This window comes from Aquarana catesbeiana, linkage group LG05 (assembly GCF_042186555.1).
Source record: "Aquarana catesbeiana isolate 2022-GZ linkage group LG05, ASM4218655v1, whole genome shotgun sequence".
NCBI lineage: Eukaryota > Metazoa > Chordata > Amphibia > Anura > Ranidae > Aquarana > Aquarana catesbeiana.
In genome coordinates, this window is record NC_133328.1 from 131,720,558 (window position 1) to 131,740,112 (window position 19,555).

Sequence of the window (19,555 nt, forward strand, 5' to 3'; positions counted from 1 at the left end):
GAAAAGCCCAGCATGGTGTGCCAGCTGCATGTCAAAGAAAACCATGTAATAAATGTATTAAATATTTTTAAAAATTAATTCCAAATGACATAAAACATCATTTTTTAAAACTTGCAGGTTCCAAATAATTAAAAAAAACTGACTGAACAGCATTTCACTTTGCCTTTTAAAGAGGACATATCAGTAGACTTAACACATCACATGAATCAACCAAATAAGAAATAGGCTTCTCTTTTGCTGAGAATAAAATCACTGCTCCCAAGATTCTTCCAGTGACCTAAAGTCTAGATAAAGGGGCTTAATTTTAAAGAATGCATGCAAATTTTTTTTTTTTTATAATTTGTACTATTTTAAAACTCGTGCACAAATTCCATATACAGTTACTGTACAACAGTTGCTTTCTACCACAATTATAAACCACTTAAAGCGTATCTAATACCAAAAACAATAATGTAATATACTGCAGCTTTCATGTGCTGTCCGCATTCGTTTTAACTTTTCAGACATGTTCCATTGATTTTTACCTGGTAATCCTCCAAATGACACAATTGCTGTCCCAGGGTGGCTCTGCTCATCACCTGCTCTGAATATATTGAGGGAGTCATAGTTGTCATACTAACTGACCTTCAAACATGTCTTCTTCTTCTCTTCATCTCCTTTACATGGGAAGTGGAGGATTAGTAATTTACAGAGGGAAGATACACTGTAACATTGTTTGTGCTTTCAGCTCAACTCACAGGAACTGACAAGGACACTGCACTTTTGGCAACATCAATGGGTGTTTTTTTTATATTTGCTGAAGACTGAAGAAGTAAAACTAATGCAGCAAACCAATCCAAGGACTGGTAATACACAACATAATTTATTTCTGTGCTTGAGTTTAGATATGCTTTACCTAGCATACTGAAAAAGATGAAACTCAGAATTCCATACTAGTTGCAGCTCAGTGACTTAGAAAGTAAAGAAATCAGCATAGCAGACAAGCAATGAGCATTTCCAAAATGGGGTTAGCAAAGGCAACCTATGTATTCCTTTTCTATAGGGCTTATTAATACTAGCATGTTTTATTGAATTATTTGTGCATTGCAATAAGCAGCAATAATGGGCTGCCAAAGCTCCACAATGTACAATAAACCTGACATGTAGCATTTTTTACACTGCAGCACCCCACAACACACTGACGGTTCACATTTGCGCATCGTGGTGAGCTACAAGGTAAGTGCATAAGGTTGTTCTTCAGAATGAACTATACAGCAATGCATTCTGATTCATGCCCTGCGGCAAAGTGTGTTTTTACAGCATGTCACAATGCACTAGTGTGGCGGGCGCTTAAGGCACACCATTTCAACAGTGAATTCTTTGGAATCTTTTATTATTTTTATCAGGCTATCAAATATAGAGTGGAACAGTGAGAAGTAAATTAGAAAATGCACTGATCTCCCAGATCACTGAAAGGAGGAACTCAGATTAAAATGATTCATTTTATTTTTACAAAGGTGATGAGGCAAGTCAGTAGGCAAAACTACACTATGGCTGCAAGAATGATACATAGAGCCACAGTCACATCATTTGTCCAGAAATGCCCTCATTTTACTGTTCCTACTAGTCCCATCTGTCAGGATTTGCTGTTGGCTCCAGTGAATTCACAAGGGATTTCATGGAAAACTGCCAGATTAGTGGAGGTGGGGGGTTAGGGAGTTTCTGAAAAAATGTATGATGAAGAATATTATTGCAGCAATGGTATTACTAATAAGTCTTAGGACTGGTTCACAGTGCATCTGTAGTGACATGCTTTTACACGTTTTCACATGCTCATGTGTTAAACAGCACAATTTTTTTGTTATGACACCAAAATATTTTGGGCATATTTTTTTTTTCTTTAAAAAGAAACCTGAACCTGTACCACACAAAAATTACCCACTGTATCAAAAGTATCTGCACTGCTAAAAAAAAAATTAAAAATGTGTATATATATATATCTATACATACAGTATATGTATAAAACTATTCAGAGTGACACAAAACTCCAGTTTAAAAAAAAAAAAGAAGTTATATTCAAATATGTAGTCCTAGCTCAATAAAGTACCTTCTGCATTTCGGCCTTCTCCAAATCCCCACATTCTTTTTTTTTTTTTTTTTTTGCTGCTCTAATCCAATTTGCTGTAAGAAGGTGGCTATGTTAATTCACCATGGTCCCACTGTATGTAGGAACATAGCCACCCTCTCTTGTTTGCTCCCTGAAATGGACTATGGGATGTGTAATGTGCTCATCACTGCAACTAACAGGCACTGCTCATTCCAAGTAAACAGCAGAGGGAGGCAAAAAGAGAGGTCCGGAAGCTTATGTTAAAAGAAGCCAGAAAAACACAGTAAGAAATTATTTCATAAAAAATTTGATTATAGGGCCAGTAAAAAGTGGATATATATGAAGATTTTTTTTTTTTTTTGAGATGTTGTTTAGTGTCACTTTAAACAATAGTAATAATTTGCACATGATTAAAAACAATTACAACTATTCCAAACAACCCCATCCATCAGTAAGGCTGCATTAGAAGCTGCAGCAAGTCAAATAGAGCCTGCTACATTTCCTTTCTGGGGAACATCTAGTGACATCAAGCATCATACAGCTTTTTCCTCCCCCACTTTACTGCACCTACCCTACACCTTTTATTCACTAAATTTCTTTCAATCGTGGAGGCTCAGTATCACATATGGGTATTACATAGGACAGTCTGCCTGGGAATGGCCATTCTTCTAGAGCAGGAGTCTCAAAACGGGGGCCCCCGAGCTGTTGCAAAACTACAAGTCCCATGAGGCAGAGGCATTGCAAGGCTGACAATTACAAGTACGACTCCCACAGGCAGAGGCATGATGGGACCTGTAGTTTCGCAATGGCCGCCAGTTTGAGACTCCTGCTCTAGAGAGTCTAGACTAACATCCATCAATCAAGACATTTTGATATTTGCATAACTGCTCCCAAGAGCCAGCCAACTGCACCAGGCTGAGGGCTCTGGAGAGTACTGAGGTGGGATGCTGTGATTTTTTTTTAAGGAAAACATGTACAGCCCCTCCGACCAGCCTTGATCTGCCTGCATTATATAGAGAAGCACAGAGAACGCGATGACATCACTGGTTCTAAAACAAGGTATGAATGAAAATGGAAGGATTTTTTTTTTTTTTATATTAAGTAGCATGTTGATGTCTTTAATGTAAGCCAAATAAGTCAGCTACTAATGGACTCGATAAGAGTCCTGACCTGAGTCAATGTACACAAAAAAAAAATTCAAAAGCATGTTAAAGGAGAAGTACAGCCAAAGCTCATTTGGCTGTACTCCCCCTGTGGATCACCCGTTTTCAGCAGACAGCGAGCTGAAGCCCGCTGTCGGCTGATGTCACAGAGCCAGTCCAGCCTGGGGCAAGATCTCGACAATAAGGGATTCGCCCACAATCCTGGACCGGCACCTGGCTCAGCCTCTCAGCGAGCCGCTGACAGCCTGAGCCAGCAGCTCCTGCCCCCTCCACAGCCCATCGCTCCAGTGGGGGGGGGGGGGCAGAGCAGGGAGCCAGTGACTGACACTCACCAGCTCTCTGCTCAGGGAGCTATGAGGACCGAGCGATCAGCCTTAGAGTCGGCAGGGGACAGATACAGCATCCTATTCTTTTAAGGAGCAGAACACAGGGAACAATTTTGTGTACAAGCTTTAAAATAAAAATTGCTACAAAGATAATGCGTCAAAGTCCCACAATCTCTATATGTGCGATAAACAGATGGGGTGCCTCCCCGGGTAGATGTAGAGATTTCATCAGTATGACATAACTGGTGGATGGTGTGTATTGTGGCATACTTTGTCATACTTAGCTTCCATTCAATACCCTGCTGTTCTGTTCAGCCACCATTTACTCAGTGAAATGCCCAGCAATTCTGGTTATGGAGGAGCATGTAAGTCCACTTGTAAGACTCTACTTCTCATGAGACAGTGCTGGGAAATTGGTCCTCGGGGATCCAGGGCTGTCACAAAAGGGTACTCAACCCTCTAAAAGCTGCAAGTCGGGATTTGTAACTTCAACTTGGGTTTCTTCTTCTTGCTGCCATAATAGAACATAGCCAAGGGGGAGCTAGGAAACGGTAAGTATAAGCAGCTATAGAGGTTGGCATTCAAATTAACCTGTTTGGTTACCATGCAGTATAAGTGCAGATGTCATGGTAATGTAGTAACACATTCTATCGAGTGGCTCCAATAGGCTTCATTAATGCATTGTGCAAAGCACATTTATAGTTTACCACAATGTAATGCTGTAGGGTGATTTGAACAAGCTACAGACACATCCATTCATTTTTGACTGTCCTTCTAGCTACTAGTTCTAAAAAAAACATGCATCACACTGCAGTTATACACCGAAAAATCTTCCTCTGTAAATAAGCCATAAGAGGAGTTTGGAATTATCCACTTTGAAAAACACTGTTAGAAAAATAATATGCAGTGGCTTTTCAATGGAACATGTGTACAAGAGACACACTCAGGCTTCTGTGTTGGAAGAAGTCTGCTTGAACATCAGTCTTTAGTTGTGTCTGACCCTATCGACCAGTCCCAGATTGTTGGAATATCTTTTGTTAGGACTGTGCATGGGTCCTGAATACACAAGAACTATTGTGTCACAGCATTACACATCAGTGATTTTTAAAGCTGATTTAGGGCATAGGTCAAAGTAAAATAATATTATATATGGTACATACATCATATAATTTATTAAATGTGGATTAGTTAAGAACAGGACAGCAATGGCTTTTATTAAAGACCAATAGCATCTCGTTACAGTGGTTGTAAACCCTTACACATATGCACTGAAGTGACTGGCCTTAGGTGATACACTGAGATGAAACGAATTCTCCTAACATAAGCTGTTTATCCCCAGCCCCTCCTCTAAAGCCTCCTAAAGCACCGTTTACACAGCATTTCTCAGCTTTAAAAGGCAGGGGGCGTGAATCTGATGTCACACACTGCACAGCATAGAGCAGGGAGCTGAGTATAATCTGAAACCTGAGTGGAGGGAAAGGACACCCCCCCAACAAACACACACAGCTTCAAAGGGAACCATGCACATTTGGGGCAGTCAATCACCTGCTGTATGCTGGGGAAAGGGGGGAGGGGGCAGGGCCATCCTCTGGAATTCTGTAGTGTCGACATAACCTGTCAAACGTGGCTCATGCAGATAGCAGAGGGAATAAGGGAATAGATAGGAACCACACTAGGTGCTTTAGATTACACACTAGAGAACGATAGGTTTTGTTGATTTTTCACTTCAGAGGTTTACAACCACTTTAAGTTAAGGGAAACTGTGGCTACAAAGTCTGTACAGCATTAAGGGGGACAATGGACTGTGCATTTGAAAACAGTTTTGTTTATTTGTGCACTCACTTTTATAGGGACATTGCTGGATTTGAAAAATCTCTGATAAAGGATGCTAAAGAGATGGCCACAGGCAACAAGCTCCTGTTATTGTGGTTCTGTTACCACCCACAGCCAGTACATTTTCTTAAATCGGTCACCAATGTATGGCAAAGGACCAAAAACTAGACCTGTAGCATTTTGGCACTTATTCTACTATAGCCTTTGTGCTGCTAATATAAATAAATGGCATTGCAAAATGTTCTGTCTTACCATAAGATAACGCGTGCTTTACTGTACGATACCATATCAAAATAAATAGGTTGGAAAGAACTAATAAATAAGAAGACTTGGTATATTTTTATAATCTTTAAAAGCAATTCCACTAGTGACACTAATACTAATATTGTCCATACCAATCATATAAGGGTTCCCAAACTTTATATAAATATTTGTTTAACCACTTCAGCCCCGGACCATTTGGCTGCCCAAAGACCAGATCGCTTTTTGTGATTCGGCACTGCGTCGCTTTAACTGACAATAGTGCGGTCGTGCAACGTTGTACCCAAACAAAATTGACGTCCTTTTTTTCCCCACAAATAGAGCTTTCTTTTGGTGGTATTTGATCGCCTCTGTGGTTTTTATTTTTTGCGCTATCAACAAAAAAAGAGCATCAATTTTGAAAAAAACGCAGTATTTTTTACTTTTTTGCTATAATAAATATCCCCCAAAAATAAATATAAAATTTTTTTTTTCCTCAGTTTAGGCCGATATGTATTCTTCTACATATTTTTGGGAAACAAAAATCGCAATAAGTGTATATTGATTGGTTTGCACAAAATTTATAGCGTCTATAAAATAGGGGATAGATTTATGGCATTTTCATTTTAAATATTTTTTTTTATCAGCAATGGCGGCGATCTGCAATTTTTACCGGGACTGCGACATTATGGTGGACACATCTGACACATTTTTGGGACCATTGTCATTTATACAGTGATCAGTGCAATTAAAAATGGATTACTGTGTAAATGACACTGGTAATGAAGGGGTTAACCACTTGGGGCAGTGAAGGGGTTAAGTGTGTCCTAGGGAGTGATTCTAACTGTGAGGAGGCTGGGCTTGAACACACAGGACAGTGATCAGTGCTCTTGATCACAGAGAGCAGTAGATCACTGTCCTGTCACTAATCAGAACGTGGAATGCTTTGTTTACATAAGCATTTCCCCTTTCTTCCTCTCCGTGACACGATCGCGGGCACCCGGCGGACATCTAGTCCGCGGAACCCGTGTCGCTTCTTAACCTCCTTACCTGTACGTCCTTTTGCCTGCCAGTGCCATTCTGCCAACGTACATCGGTGTGCGCTGGTCGGCAAGTGGTTAACTCAACAGTTACCTGTATAAATCATTGTGTAGCCACACAGTGTGGTTCTGAACCCCCTAGCAGTTGCATGGCCTGTCACGGCTATAGGTAAACCCTTGACAAGACTGATGCTGGCTCAAGGGGGAAAGGCTAGCAGTGGAGGAGTTTAAAGAAGTGGAATGGCTTAAAGAAAATCTGTACTGAGGAAAACATGTAGGCTGTCATTTCATACCCATTCCAAAAATGCTGGATGCCCAGCTGTCTCTGACGTCAACACTTTGATTCACTGACCTGATTACAGTGCATCCAGATAGTATTCACAGGGCTTCACTTTTTCCACAATTTGTTATGTTACAGCCTTTTTCCAAAATAGATTAAATTCATTATTTTCCTCAAAATTCTACAAACAATACCCCACAATGACAACGTGAAATAATTTTTTTTGAAATCTTTGCAAATGCATTAAAAATAAAAAACAAAAAAACAAAAAAATCACAAGTATTCACAGCCTTTGCTCAATACCTTGTTGAAGCATCTTTGGCACCAATTACAGCCTCAAGTCTTTTGGAGTATGATGCTACAAGCTTGGCACACGGGCAATTTCTCCCATTCTTTTTTGCAGAACCTCTCAAAGTCCATTAGGTTGGATGGAGAGCGTCAGTGCACAGCCATTTTCAGATCTCTTCAGAGATGTTCAATCGAGTTCAAGTCTGGGCCACTCAAGGACATTTACAGAGTTGTCTCGTAGCCACTTCTTTGTTATCTTGGCTGTGTGCTTAAGGTCTCTGTCCTGTTGGAAGATAAACCATTCGCCCCAGTCTGAGGTTCAGAGCGCTCTGGAGCAGGTTTTCATCAAGGATGTTTCTGTACATTGCTGCATTCATCTTTCCCTCAATCCTGACTAGTCTCCTAGTTCCTGCTGCCAAAAATCATCCTCACAGCATGAAGCTGCCACCACCATGCTTCACTGTCGGGATGGTATTGGCCAGATGATGAGCGGTGCCTGGTTTCCTCCAGACAAGATGCTTGCCATTCAGGCCAAAGAGTTCAATCTTTGTTTCATCAGACCAGAGAATTTTGTTTCTCATGATCTGGAGAGTCCTTCAGGTGCCTTTTGGCAAACTCCAGGTGGGCTGTCATGTGCCTTTTACTGAGGAGTGGCTTTTGTCTGGTTGGTTGAGTGCTGCAGAGATGTTGTTTTCTGGAAGGTTCTCCTGTCTCCACAGAGAAATGCTGGAGCTCTGTCAGATTGACCATTGGGTTCTTGGTCACCTCCCTGACTAAGACCCTTCTCAGGGCTCAGTTTGGCCGTGCGGCCAAATTCCATTCCATCAACGTCTTCCATTTACGGATGATGGAGGCCACTGTGCTGCAGAGATTTTTCTGTACCCTTCCCCAGATCCGTGCCGCGATACAATTCTGTCTCGGAAGTTTAGAGACAATTCCTTGGACTTTAGGGCTTGGTTTTGCTCTGACATGTACTGTTAACTTTGGGATCTTATATAGACAGGTCTTTGCCTTTTCAAATCATGTCCAGTCAACTGATTATTCCACAGGTGGACTCAAGTTGTAGAAACATCTCAAGGATGATCAGTGGAAACAGGAATTCTTATGTACATGTGATTTTTTTCGTTTTTTATTTTTAATAAATTTGCAAAAAATTCAAATAAACTTCTGTCACGTTGTCATTATGGGGTATTGTTTGCAGAATTTTGAGGAAAATAATTTAATCCATTTTGGAGTAAGGCTGTAATATAACAAAATGTGGAAAAAGTGAAGTGCTGTGAATACTTTCTGGATGCACTGTAAGTACACAGCAGAAAAAGTTGAAACGCCAAAGCTGAATCCCTTTTTTGTTAATATCTAAGAAAGTACTGAAGTCAATGTTTTAGCATGACAACCAGGCAACTAGAATTTCAAGAAGGAAAGAACAGCAGAGGCAGCTTACATATTTCCTATTAGAGGGGCTACAAGGTATACTGAGACAGACCAAAAAAGGTGTCAGAACATTCCTGATTGAGAGACATATTGAAATGTGTTAGGGAGCGACCTTCTGGCCTTTATGACTCAACTTAATACCTACAAATGATAACACATTTGAAGCGGTTAAGCAGTACCTGTATGATATAAAGATTTGTTCTGAGTCGGGGGCTGGGTTACTTCTTTTGTCATCAACTGATGTTCCTATTAAAATAAAAAAGAGAACATTATAAATAATTATACACATTTTGCTATTTGTATTTCTTTCTTTTTTTTTTTTTTTCATTTTTTATTCACAAAGCAAAATAAAACTTGCTAAAGAATGTTTAAAACATGATAGGTCTATTTTAAGTTTTTCCGCAATGTACCACCATGGTAATTTGACTGACTTCCTAAAATTTTTAAAGAGTTCAAGCAATCTACTGTTCTTCCATTACTTACAACCAGGGGTAGGGCAAGGGGTGGGCAGGAGGGGCTGTGGGTTGGACCCATCACATGCTCTATATAAGTGGGAGGCAACCAGTGGGCTGTCACAGCGTGCCCCAGCATGCCCACTCTCGACCTTATCTGCCACAGTTGACACAAAAAACACACCATGCATGAACAATTACCTTCTAGCTGTGAGAAAAAGGTGACTGTCCATACATGTGCGGCACCCACTAAATGCCAACCATAGGCAGCTGGAGCAAGCGGGCAGAAAAAGGCTACAGGGTGTTACATCCATTCAACAAAACTGATTAGCCGAGAGGAAGGGGGCAATAACATATTTCACCACCAGATGAAACTTTCCATTCTGGGTTAGCTCTGGACATGTGGGAGGGGGCCACTGTGTTTCTGCGTGAACAGGTCTTTATATAGAATGAATTTCCAGCAAATCCCACCTAAGTATGAAGTAGGTGAGTGCATAAAACAAACCCAAAATAGTAGTCAAACTTCTGATGATGTAAAAAAATCAAAACACGCAGACTTGGCACAATAAATCACAAAACAGCCCAAAATATATCACCCAAGACAGAGTAAGGAATCTTGTTACATCTGTGTATTAATAGTTTTATAGAACACATAATTGTCTTAAAATGCTTATTTTATGTTATTTATCCTATACCCTATGGCATTTTAAAGTAGAATGTGTAAAAGACAAGGAATTATGGCTAGATTAATGCCCTGCAATACTGACACAATCAGATTTCCACATTATTTAATAGAAAACATTTCAGCCTATAACTAAAATGAGAGCTTGATTAAGTTTGACAACAGACTAGAGTAGGGATACAGCTGCAGGTTTGCTTTTTCTGAAAACAAATGCATTCAATATGGAAAACGTGGAAGCCATAAAACAAATGGCAAATTGTCTCCTAATATTTGAAAATAGGCTTTTTATTGAGGGGATATGGGAATTTTATTGGAACGTGTGATAGGGTTGTTGGTAGATTTATGTTGGTGATTTATGTGAAGAATCATTAGGGGATTCTTCAACAAACTAATCCCATAGATACTGCAATGTTCTCACTACAAAACACAGTGTAATATAATTTATGTGTAATATATAAATAGGCAATACTGAAATGATGCAAAAGCCATATAAATGATGTTAGTGTCTTTTGCTAAAATTGTTACAGAACAAGCACATCTATAGAACTCTCCCTAGATAATCTTGGAATATTGAACACTGAACTGTGATCAGCTTTACTTAAGGTAGAAGGATCTATATTGGACAATTGTCCATTTACTCTGCTCTGTTTAAGACAAAAAAAAGCCCTTGGCAGAATACAAAGTGGGGCTCCTTTTTCCTTAACGTAAAACTTCTCTTTTAAAAACCCAGCCCATCCTCCCCAGTCCCCAACCTAACCATCTTAGGGCTCTAAGGGCACTTTCACACCGAGGTGCTGCGTCGGCAGCGGTAAAGCGCCCCTCGTTTTAGCAGCGCTTTTCGGCCGCTAGCAGGGGTGTTTTAACCCCCGCTAGCGGCAAAAAAGGGTTAAAAGCGCCACCGCAACACCGCTTTGGCGGTGCTGCCAATTGATTTCAATGGGCAGGGGAGCTTTAGGAGCGGTGTATACACCACTCCAAAAGTGCCTCAAAGATCCTGTTTGCGGGACTTTTTTAAGCATCCTGCTAGCGCACTGCTCCAGTGTGAAAGTGACAGGAGAGGCGCTTTACAGGTGCTATTTTTAGCACTATGGCGCCTGTAACGTGACTCAGTGTGAAAGTAGCCTAATTCTTCTCCAGTAATGGCTTCCTATGTGCACTAGCTCCTCATTGATTTGAAAGAAGCTGTACCTTTTGCAACTCTAATGTCCAAGAAGAAGAGGAGGTAAAGCTCAAAATATGTGAAGAGGTGGAAGTTTTCAGGCATGAAGATGTAAACACTCAAAGAGCCTGCTGCTTTTAAAAGAGGAAGGTAAGCACCTGTGTGGGGGGTTCTAGGTTAGATTAGACTGTAGAATAGAGAAGATGACACATCATTATTTGCTCTATTTGCACTATATGTGCCATAACTGTTAGCTTCATAAGTATTCTATCCCTGAAGATGCAAGTATTATAGGGTAAGTTACTACAAGCTTTACACAATCGATTCCTGACATTTGTGCCCATTCATGCTGGCAACATTTGTATTTCTCTATGAATTTGAACAGAGATTGTTGGTGAACAACAATTCTCAATCTTGCCACTGATCCTTAATTGAGGCATAAGCTTTGACTATGCCATTCTTATGCCCCGTACACACGGTCGGATTTTCCGACGGAAAATGTGTGATAGGACCTTGTTGTCTGAAATTCCGACCATGTTTGGGCTCCATCACACATTTTCCATCGGAATATCCGACACACAAAGTTTGAGAGCTTGCTATAAAATTTTCCGACAACAAAATCCGTTGTCGAAAATTCCGATCGTGTGTACACAAATCCGATGCACGAAGTGCCACGCATGCTCAGAATAAATTAAGAGAGGAAAGCTATTGGCTACTGCCCCGTTTATAGTCCTGACGTACGTGTTTTACGTCACCGCGTTCAGAACTATCGTGCGACCGTGTGTATGCAAGACAAGTTTGAGCCAACATCCGTCGGAAAAAATCCATGGAATTTGTTGTCGGAATGTCCGATCAATGTTCGACTGTGTGTATGGGGCATAAGACATTTATGTTCAGAGTTTCAAATTATTTCAGCATTGTCTTTATTTTGGGATAATGGGACACTGAATGCTCAAGTGGGCTTCATTTAAAGTGCATCTAAACCCAAGAACAAAAATGTAATAAACTGAAGCCTACCAGGCCTTAAAAGTGGTGGCTTGCTTCATTGGTTTTAGTCTTTTTCAGGCTTTCTTTCCTTTATCTTCACATGGTAACCCTACCAGTAACACACTTCCTGTATTAGGGTGACAATTCTCAGTTATTGTACTGTTTCTTTAGAGAAGTAGCCTTGTTACCTTAGGTCAGGAAGTGTGCTAAAGTGGAAGTAAACCCCCCTATCGTTTTCAGCCAAGGAAGATGCCATCTTGGCCTCTGTTTAATCTACAACTGCCATGACACCAGCCATTGGATGGTTTGACAGTTTGCTTAAAAGCACAACCAATGGGAGTTTTACATTTCTGGCATGAGCCAGAAATGAAACTGTTTTATGGATGGGTTAACTTCTGCTTTAATACAGAGCACTTCCCACACATCCTAAAATTGTAGCGGAGAGGTGTTCTGTAGTTCACAGAAAGAACTGAAGAAGGACTAATAACAATGTTTGCGATATCAGTACAGAATTGCCAGCTTACTACAGTACGTTAAAAGCTCACTGAGACTTTTCAGGTTTTAAATTTCTAAATAAATGTATAACTTTGTAGATGTTTTTTCTACTTTGACATTATGTACTATGTATTATAGATAGTGACATAAAATCTCAAATAGTCTCAGCTTATTATGTGGTAAATGTACAATATGTCAAAGATCTTAAAGAGGGGTTCCACCCAAATTTTGAACAATATCTGTATGTATTCTCTTCCTTGCCTAGATGCTGACATGCCATTTAAAAAAATTTAAATTGCTGTAATTACCTTTTAGTTTTCTATTCTTCTTTGCACTTCCTGGTTCTCCTCCCGTGGGAGTAGGCGTGTTTCTAGCCTCTCCCAGACTCCTGGGAGCTAGTCTCAGGCTTCCCAGGATGCCACTGAGCATGTGCGGGAACGAACGGTGAATGCTGGGAGCACAGCATTCACCACATCCAGGAAATAAATGCTTGTGGGCTTCAAATGCCCACAATGAAGATGGAAACCGCCTGCAGTGAATAATATAAAAGTTATTCTTTCCGACGATATCTGACACAGGCGGACATATTACACACAATATGTGAGTATGTAATGCTGAGAAGAAAAGTTTGTGAATGAACTAAAAAAAAAAAAAATCGATAGATAGGTGGAACCCCGCTTTAAGGAGTGTGGGAATGCTTATGCAAAACACTATGAAGGAACAGATAATTTACTTTAACAGTACCCCAATTAGCAGTGAAAAGATCAGAACAATACTACAGGAACCAAAAGGTACATTATATAGAAAGCTACCTGACATTCCCTGAGCTTCCAAAGTTAGGCACTGAGTTCCCAAGTTGCTATAAACAATTAGGACAAGCTAAAGTGATAGTATTGCTTAAGGGCCGGGTTTAACATGCTTTAAGTGCTATTGTAGTTTAGAGAATCAGATTCCTTGGCTGGCCATAGATGGCTTGAATTTAAGACCAGTTCACACCTGAGCAAGATTGCCGCTTCGCTTTTTTTGCACGTTTTTGGAGCAGCACCATTCATTTTGAATGGGCCCCCGTCCGCTCCAAAAACCCACCAAAGCAGCTCATGTACCAAATTTTGGCGCTAAGCCAGGTGCTTTTGACATTGTGTGTTCTGTCGTGATTTTCGTGTGTTTTGTTGCATTACAATGAGAGCAAAATCTAACCGTATTTGGTGCGCTATTAAGAAATAATAACACCACCTGACAAATAAAATTGGTTTTAAAAATTGACTGAGATGGCTGGAAAATTATCAAATGCAGTCACTGTTCAGCAGCACTACTGTGTTAAAGTGTTACCAAACCCAGGACCCTGCATTCGCTATATCTGGACCAGATATATTGAATGCAGGGTCTTAGGTTTAGTAACACTTTATCTTTCACATTATGCAAAAAAATTGGGCTAACTTTACCGTTTTGTTTGTTTTTAAAAGTTTGAAACTGTTTTTTTTTTTTTCCAAAAAAACGCGTTTGAAAAATTGCTGCGCAAATACTGTGCAAGATAAAACATTGCAATGACCGCCATTGTATTCTCTAGGGTCTCTGCTAAAAAAATATATATATATAATGTTTGGCGGTTCTATGTAATTTTCTAGCAAAAAAAATGATGATTTTTTTTTTACATGTAAGAGAGAAATGTCAGAATTGGCCTGGTTGGCAAGTGGTTAAAGTGATCATATCACAGCATTAAAGGTGAAACACTTCAGGGCCATGCTGTACCATTTCATCAGGTATGTGATGATCAGGCTAATGATAATTATCGCATGCCTGATGAAGGAGTCCTGCTTGGCTCCAAAATGTTGCACCCTTACTGCCGTGATGTGATTACTTTAATAAACATCTGGACATTATCTTGAAGATCCATAGTGTGCTGGCTCATTTAGAATACTGTGCCCAGTTCTGGAGACCTTACTTACAAGATATTCATAAGAATGATTGCAGAGACAGCTAACCAAAATGGTGAATAGGCTGAGGGATAAAACATATCAAAAGAGTGACTTTAGGAACTTAATCTGTACAGTCTGGAAGCTAGAAGGGAAAGGGGAAACATGATTGAAATCTTCAAATTCATCAAGGGGTGAATAAGGTTCAAGAGGGCAGTATTTTCAATATGAAACCAGGATCAAGAACATGGGGACATGACTTCAAACTGGAGGAAAGTTCAAAACTAATCTTAGAAAGCATTATTTTACTGAATGGGTAGTTGATGCTTGGATTAAACTTCCAGCAGAGGTAGTGAGTCAGTCAACAGTAAGTGGTTTCAAACATGCATAGGACAAACAGATCTTTACTCTTTTTTTAAAAGTTACCGAGAAAAATGGAAGGTATTAAAAAAAAAAAGGCAGACTCGGAGAAACCACTTGGTCTTTTTTCTGCCATCACTTCTCTATGTTTCTAAAGCAAAAAACAGCCACTCAACTTCCCTCAGAAACTTATTGTTGAATATTTTGATGGCATTTTTTAACATTTTTGTTAGTGTAGTAGCCCAGTCTGCCATTTCCAGGAACGTGTGACATGGGAATATTATATGTGTACTGTATTAGGGTAGGATGGGGTGCTGCAGCTGCTAGATACAATAGTCAGTAATGGAGCCTTCTGTATCTGGGAGGAATCGATTGACTGATTCATTGTAAGACAAACAATTTTTACATTTAAAACTCTAAAAAATGTCAGCACCATCGGCCTCTTTTCCTCCTTCTCTAAATGAGTCTGGTGATGTGTTTTTTTTTTTTTTTTTTTTTAACATAAATATTTTTAGATTACTGCAAATTATATGAATTTGCTTAAATGATGCTTTAGTAACCTACTGTACTAATATTTTGGTATCTCTATATACTTTAAGAAGGTGTACAAGGTAGTACTAATTACAGGCCAAGTTAATTATAGAACTGTAGTGCAATAAAGAAATGAATGATAATTATTGAATGACTAGTGTGAGCTAATAACTGGTTGGAGAAGGCATACTATTTTTTTTTTATTCTAAATTAGAGAGCAGCAAAAAATATACAAAGAAAAAAATATAAAAAGATCTAATACCTTACATAATCAAGTAGAGACACTAAATGCCTTAGTACGTTAGACACATGAAGTGTGTCCTAACATTGTTCTTTGTAGACTAGAAACTATTTTTTTTCAAATTACTTTTATTCAAATGAGTGTAAATATAGTAAAAAAAAAAAAAAAAAAAAAAAGCACATTTATAGTGTATATAAACTCTAACATTGGCTGTCTTTTGTTTGCTTCCTTTCATTTGTTATACTAATGAAAAAAAAACATTATAATCCTGTTAGAAATTCAGTGAGCTCCTAACTTCTTGAGCACTATGCATGTAACACACCAAAATCTCAAGCAGTGTTAGACGCCTTTCACACTGGAGGCGTTTTTCAGGCGCTACAGTGCTAAAAATAGCACCTGAAAAAAGCCTCAGCTGCAAATCCAGTGTGAAAGCCCGAGTGCTTTCACACTGGGGCGCTGCGCTGGCAGGGCATCACAAAAAGTCCTGCCAGCAGCTTCTTTGCAGTGGTGTAGGAGCGGTGAATACACCGCTCCTCCATCGCTCCTCCCCATTGAAAACAATGGGGCAGCGCTGCTATACCGCCGGCAAAGCGCCGCTGCAGCAGCGTTTTGTGGGCGGATTTTAATCCGAATAGCGCCGCTAAAACGACGGTAAAGCGACGCTAAAAATATTGCCGGTTTACCGCTGATGCCCGGGGCGGCTCAGTGTGAAAGGAGTCTTATGGCCCTGTTCCTATGCTCTGGGGAAGAGGACAGGGGGAGCAGTTTAAGGCGACAATGCTGCTCATTCATAGATAAGTGAGTGAGCATTTTTGTCCTAGGAAGAGGAATGTGTCACTGGCAGGATCACCAGGTAAAAAAATAGGTAAAATGCAAACTAATGCAGGCAACAGGAAACGAACGCAGTCACCAAATCCAAGGCTTTAGATATGCTTTTAACTAACAAAAACAAAATGATAAATTACTGTGTTTCATGCATTACCTTAACTTATTTACTATTTGTTAGAGCTAAACTATAGGCAATTATACATTAAATACATATAAAGGAGCTGTTTTACTTGCCAAAGAGTTGGTATTCCCGTCTATCGAGTTCTAATTTTCCTCTGCTGTAGTTCAGAAAAACTTACCAGTTTCCCCCCCTCCTTGTGACTGGACAGTAAAAGAAGAAGCAGCAAAATAATGAGCTTATCTCTTTGTCACCCTGCTCTGTCCTCCTATCAATAGGCTCCTTGCAGCTCCACTGATTGCCCCTCGTTCTGCTTCCCCTCCCCAGTCTGTGTACAGAGTTATGCTGTAGAAGAAACTGCTGTGGCCAAGCCAAATGCAGGTACTTCTACTGCTTGCATATAAAAGCATACATTTAAGGATGTATACATTTGTATCTGTTATAGCCATTAGGAATTCAGATTTAAAGAAAACCTGGCTTTACTGCCTTTGTCTTCAATATTTGCAGAATCATTGTCCCAGAAAAAGTACAACATTGTATGCACATCAGCAAAGTCAAGAGAAAAGCACTTTTTTAAAGTTAGTAAATCAAAGCATTGAACTCAAACAGCCAGCAAGACAGTCTGTCAACTCACATTTTCAGGCTAAGAGGTCAGTAATTGCCAGTCCATATTTATTTCAGGACAGTTTCCTTTAATGCGAACCTTTGATGAGGCAATGGGCATTGGCCTATGGATTAGCAGTATGTGCTGCCTAAAACAAGCCCTCACTAATCTCAGTAATGTTAGGCACTTTGGAAAAATCCGTCCTCAAAATTCACAGCAGAGGCACAAAGTCGTTCAAGTCCTTCCATTGGATAGCTTATCTCACCATGCTCCACTCTCCAAGCAGTGACTTAGCATCCTTCTAATCTCCACTATATATAAATGTGGAAACCTCCAGTTAAGTAAAGTATTATTACGGGGGTACCATCATCCAAAATAGCAATAGTAAATGAATGGGTACAAGGAGACAGTTCCTCATAAGAAAGTCTCCAGAGCCAAAAGGGTCAAAAAAGGGGAAAATTGTCTATTGCGGTACCCTGAATAGATAAGACATCCAATAAAAATAAAAAGTTTTTATTAATACATAATTAAAATAGAGCATCTATAGACAATGATAATGGCTGTGAATAATTGTACAAGCTGATAACATGACACTGGTACTCAAACACACTCCATGATGGTGATTGGGAGTTGTATGATTTGCCTCAGTGCACGATTGTCCTCAACATGTTTCGCAGCCATAAGCCGCTTCTTCAGGAGGAGCACAATATACAGTCTATAAATAGGGTGATAATATTGACATATCGTCAATGACAGATATAGTCCCCAACTCAACATCACCGAGTCAGATCTCCCACAATGCACGTGAGGAGCACGCGCACATAGGAGTAGCGTATCGCGGCTATGGGAGCCGTGCTGCATCATTTTGCAGGTGGGGCCTGCGGGTCAAGCAGGGTTTGACTGGGCTAATTAATTAACATCAATTCTTTGTATAAACTTTTTACTATAGTGGCTTACCAGTCCAAGCTATATTCATCACCGATCCGGTCCCCCATGTCTGCCGTAGGGAAATTTTGATGACCTTGCTTTTTGGCCTTGATCCCCCATGGGTCTTCACTGGTAAGTGATGTAATCTTCATCTTTCCCCAATTAACTGTTTTTCTTGTTGCATATAAGCTTTATAGATTGGTGCTTAACATGTCAATCGTATCACCCTATTGTGGGGGATCTGACTCGGTGAGGCCAAGTTGGGGACTATATCTGTCATTGACTACATATATCAATCTTATCACGCTATTTATAGACTGTATATTGTGCTCCTCCTGAAGAAGCGGTTTATGGTCACAAAACATCTTGAGGATGATCGTGCACTGAGGCAAATCATACAACTACCAATCACCATCATGGAGTGTATTTGAGTACCAGTGTCATGTTATCAACTTGTACAATTATTCACTCCCCCGACTTTTGGGGCCCGTATCTCAGGGCCACTTGGTGCTAGGAACCCCAAATTTGGTGTACCAACCCAGTGGAACTAGCACTACAACATATCCAAAGCTAGGGTTCCTAGCACCAAGTGGCCCCGAAATACAGGGCCCCAAAGTTAGTTCGGAAAATGTCAATCACTTTTCTGCAGCAGAGAATGACATTTTCCGAACCGAATTTGGGGCCCCGTATCTCGGGGCCACTTGATGCTAGGAAACCCAGCTTTGGATATGTTGTAGTGCTAATTCCACTGGGTTTGCACACCATTTGGGGTTTCTAGCACCAAGTGGCCTCGAGATACAGGGCCCCAAAATTGGTTCGGAAAATGTCATTCTCTGCTGCAGAAAAGTGCTTGACTCGAGCATAAGCCGAGGGGGGCATTTTCAGCAAAAAAAAATGTGCTGAAAAATTCGGCTTATACTTGAGTATATATGGTATATTTCCTAGAGCTCTCCTTAATGTTCTGCTCCACCCAGGTATTCCCCACTCCAAACACAAACAAACAATATCACTCACCACCCTCTAATTTCTGCAGCAAAAAAAAAAAAAAATCTAAAAAACCCAAATACTTACCCAATAGTGTTGCGACATGACTCACAGGGTCCAGAGTTCTCTGCCTTCCTCACTGCAGACTAATTGGGACCTTTGGATGCCCATATTGCTGCTTGGGGGACAAGGACACTTCCTATTGGCCAGGAAGGTCCAAATGGTCCTCTCAGGCTCCAGTCGTCTTCAGTAGCTGGAGATGGACTTTAAAGCAGAAGGAACAGCTAAACAATAAACAGCCTTTTAAATGTTGCTTCCTGGTTGCCCCTCTTGCTCTGCAAATATTTTGTACTACACCACTTTTAAGTGTTTTCTACGCAGTCACATGACCACAAAGCTCAAGCGGGACGGAAACACATTGAGGAGTGATATCACCCGCTGGTGTCCATAGTTCTAGGCTTTGTTGGTGGGGCAGAGAGTTCATACCCATCAGCACAGCCCAGAAAGGAGATAATGTTGGAGCAGAGCCATACAATTTATGAATCATGATTACCTGAATCACTTCATTCTCCATGAATCTGCAAGTA

The 19,555-nt window shown here is 40.2% G+C and overlaps 1 protein-coding gene across 4 annotated transcripts in view; it reads right to left on the reverse strand.

Moving 5' to 3' along the window:
* Positions 1-19,555, reverse strand: part of TBC1D5 (TBC1 domain family member 5) — an 842,416-nt gene that overhangs the window by 444,160 nt on the left and 378,701 nt on the right. For all 4 annotated transcript variants that reach the window (XM_073630202.1, XM_073630199.1, XM_073630201.1 and 1 more), the window contains one exon: positions 8,867-8,933. In XM_073630202.1, the coding sequence (XP_073486303.1) occupies positions 8,867-8,933 (67 nt within the window). The remainder of the gene's footprint in view (positions 1-8,866; positions 8,934-19,555) is intronic.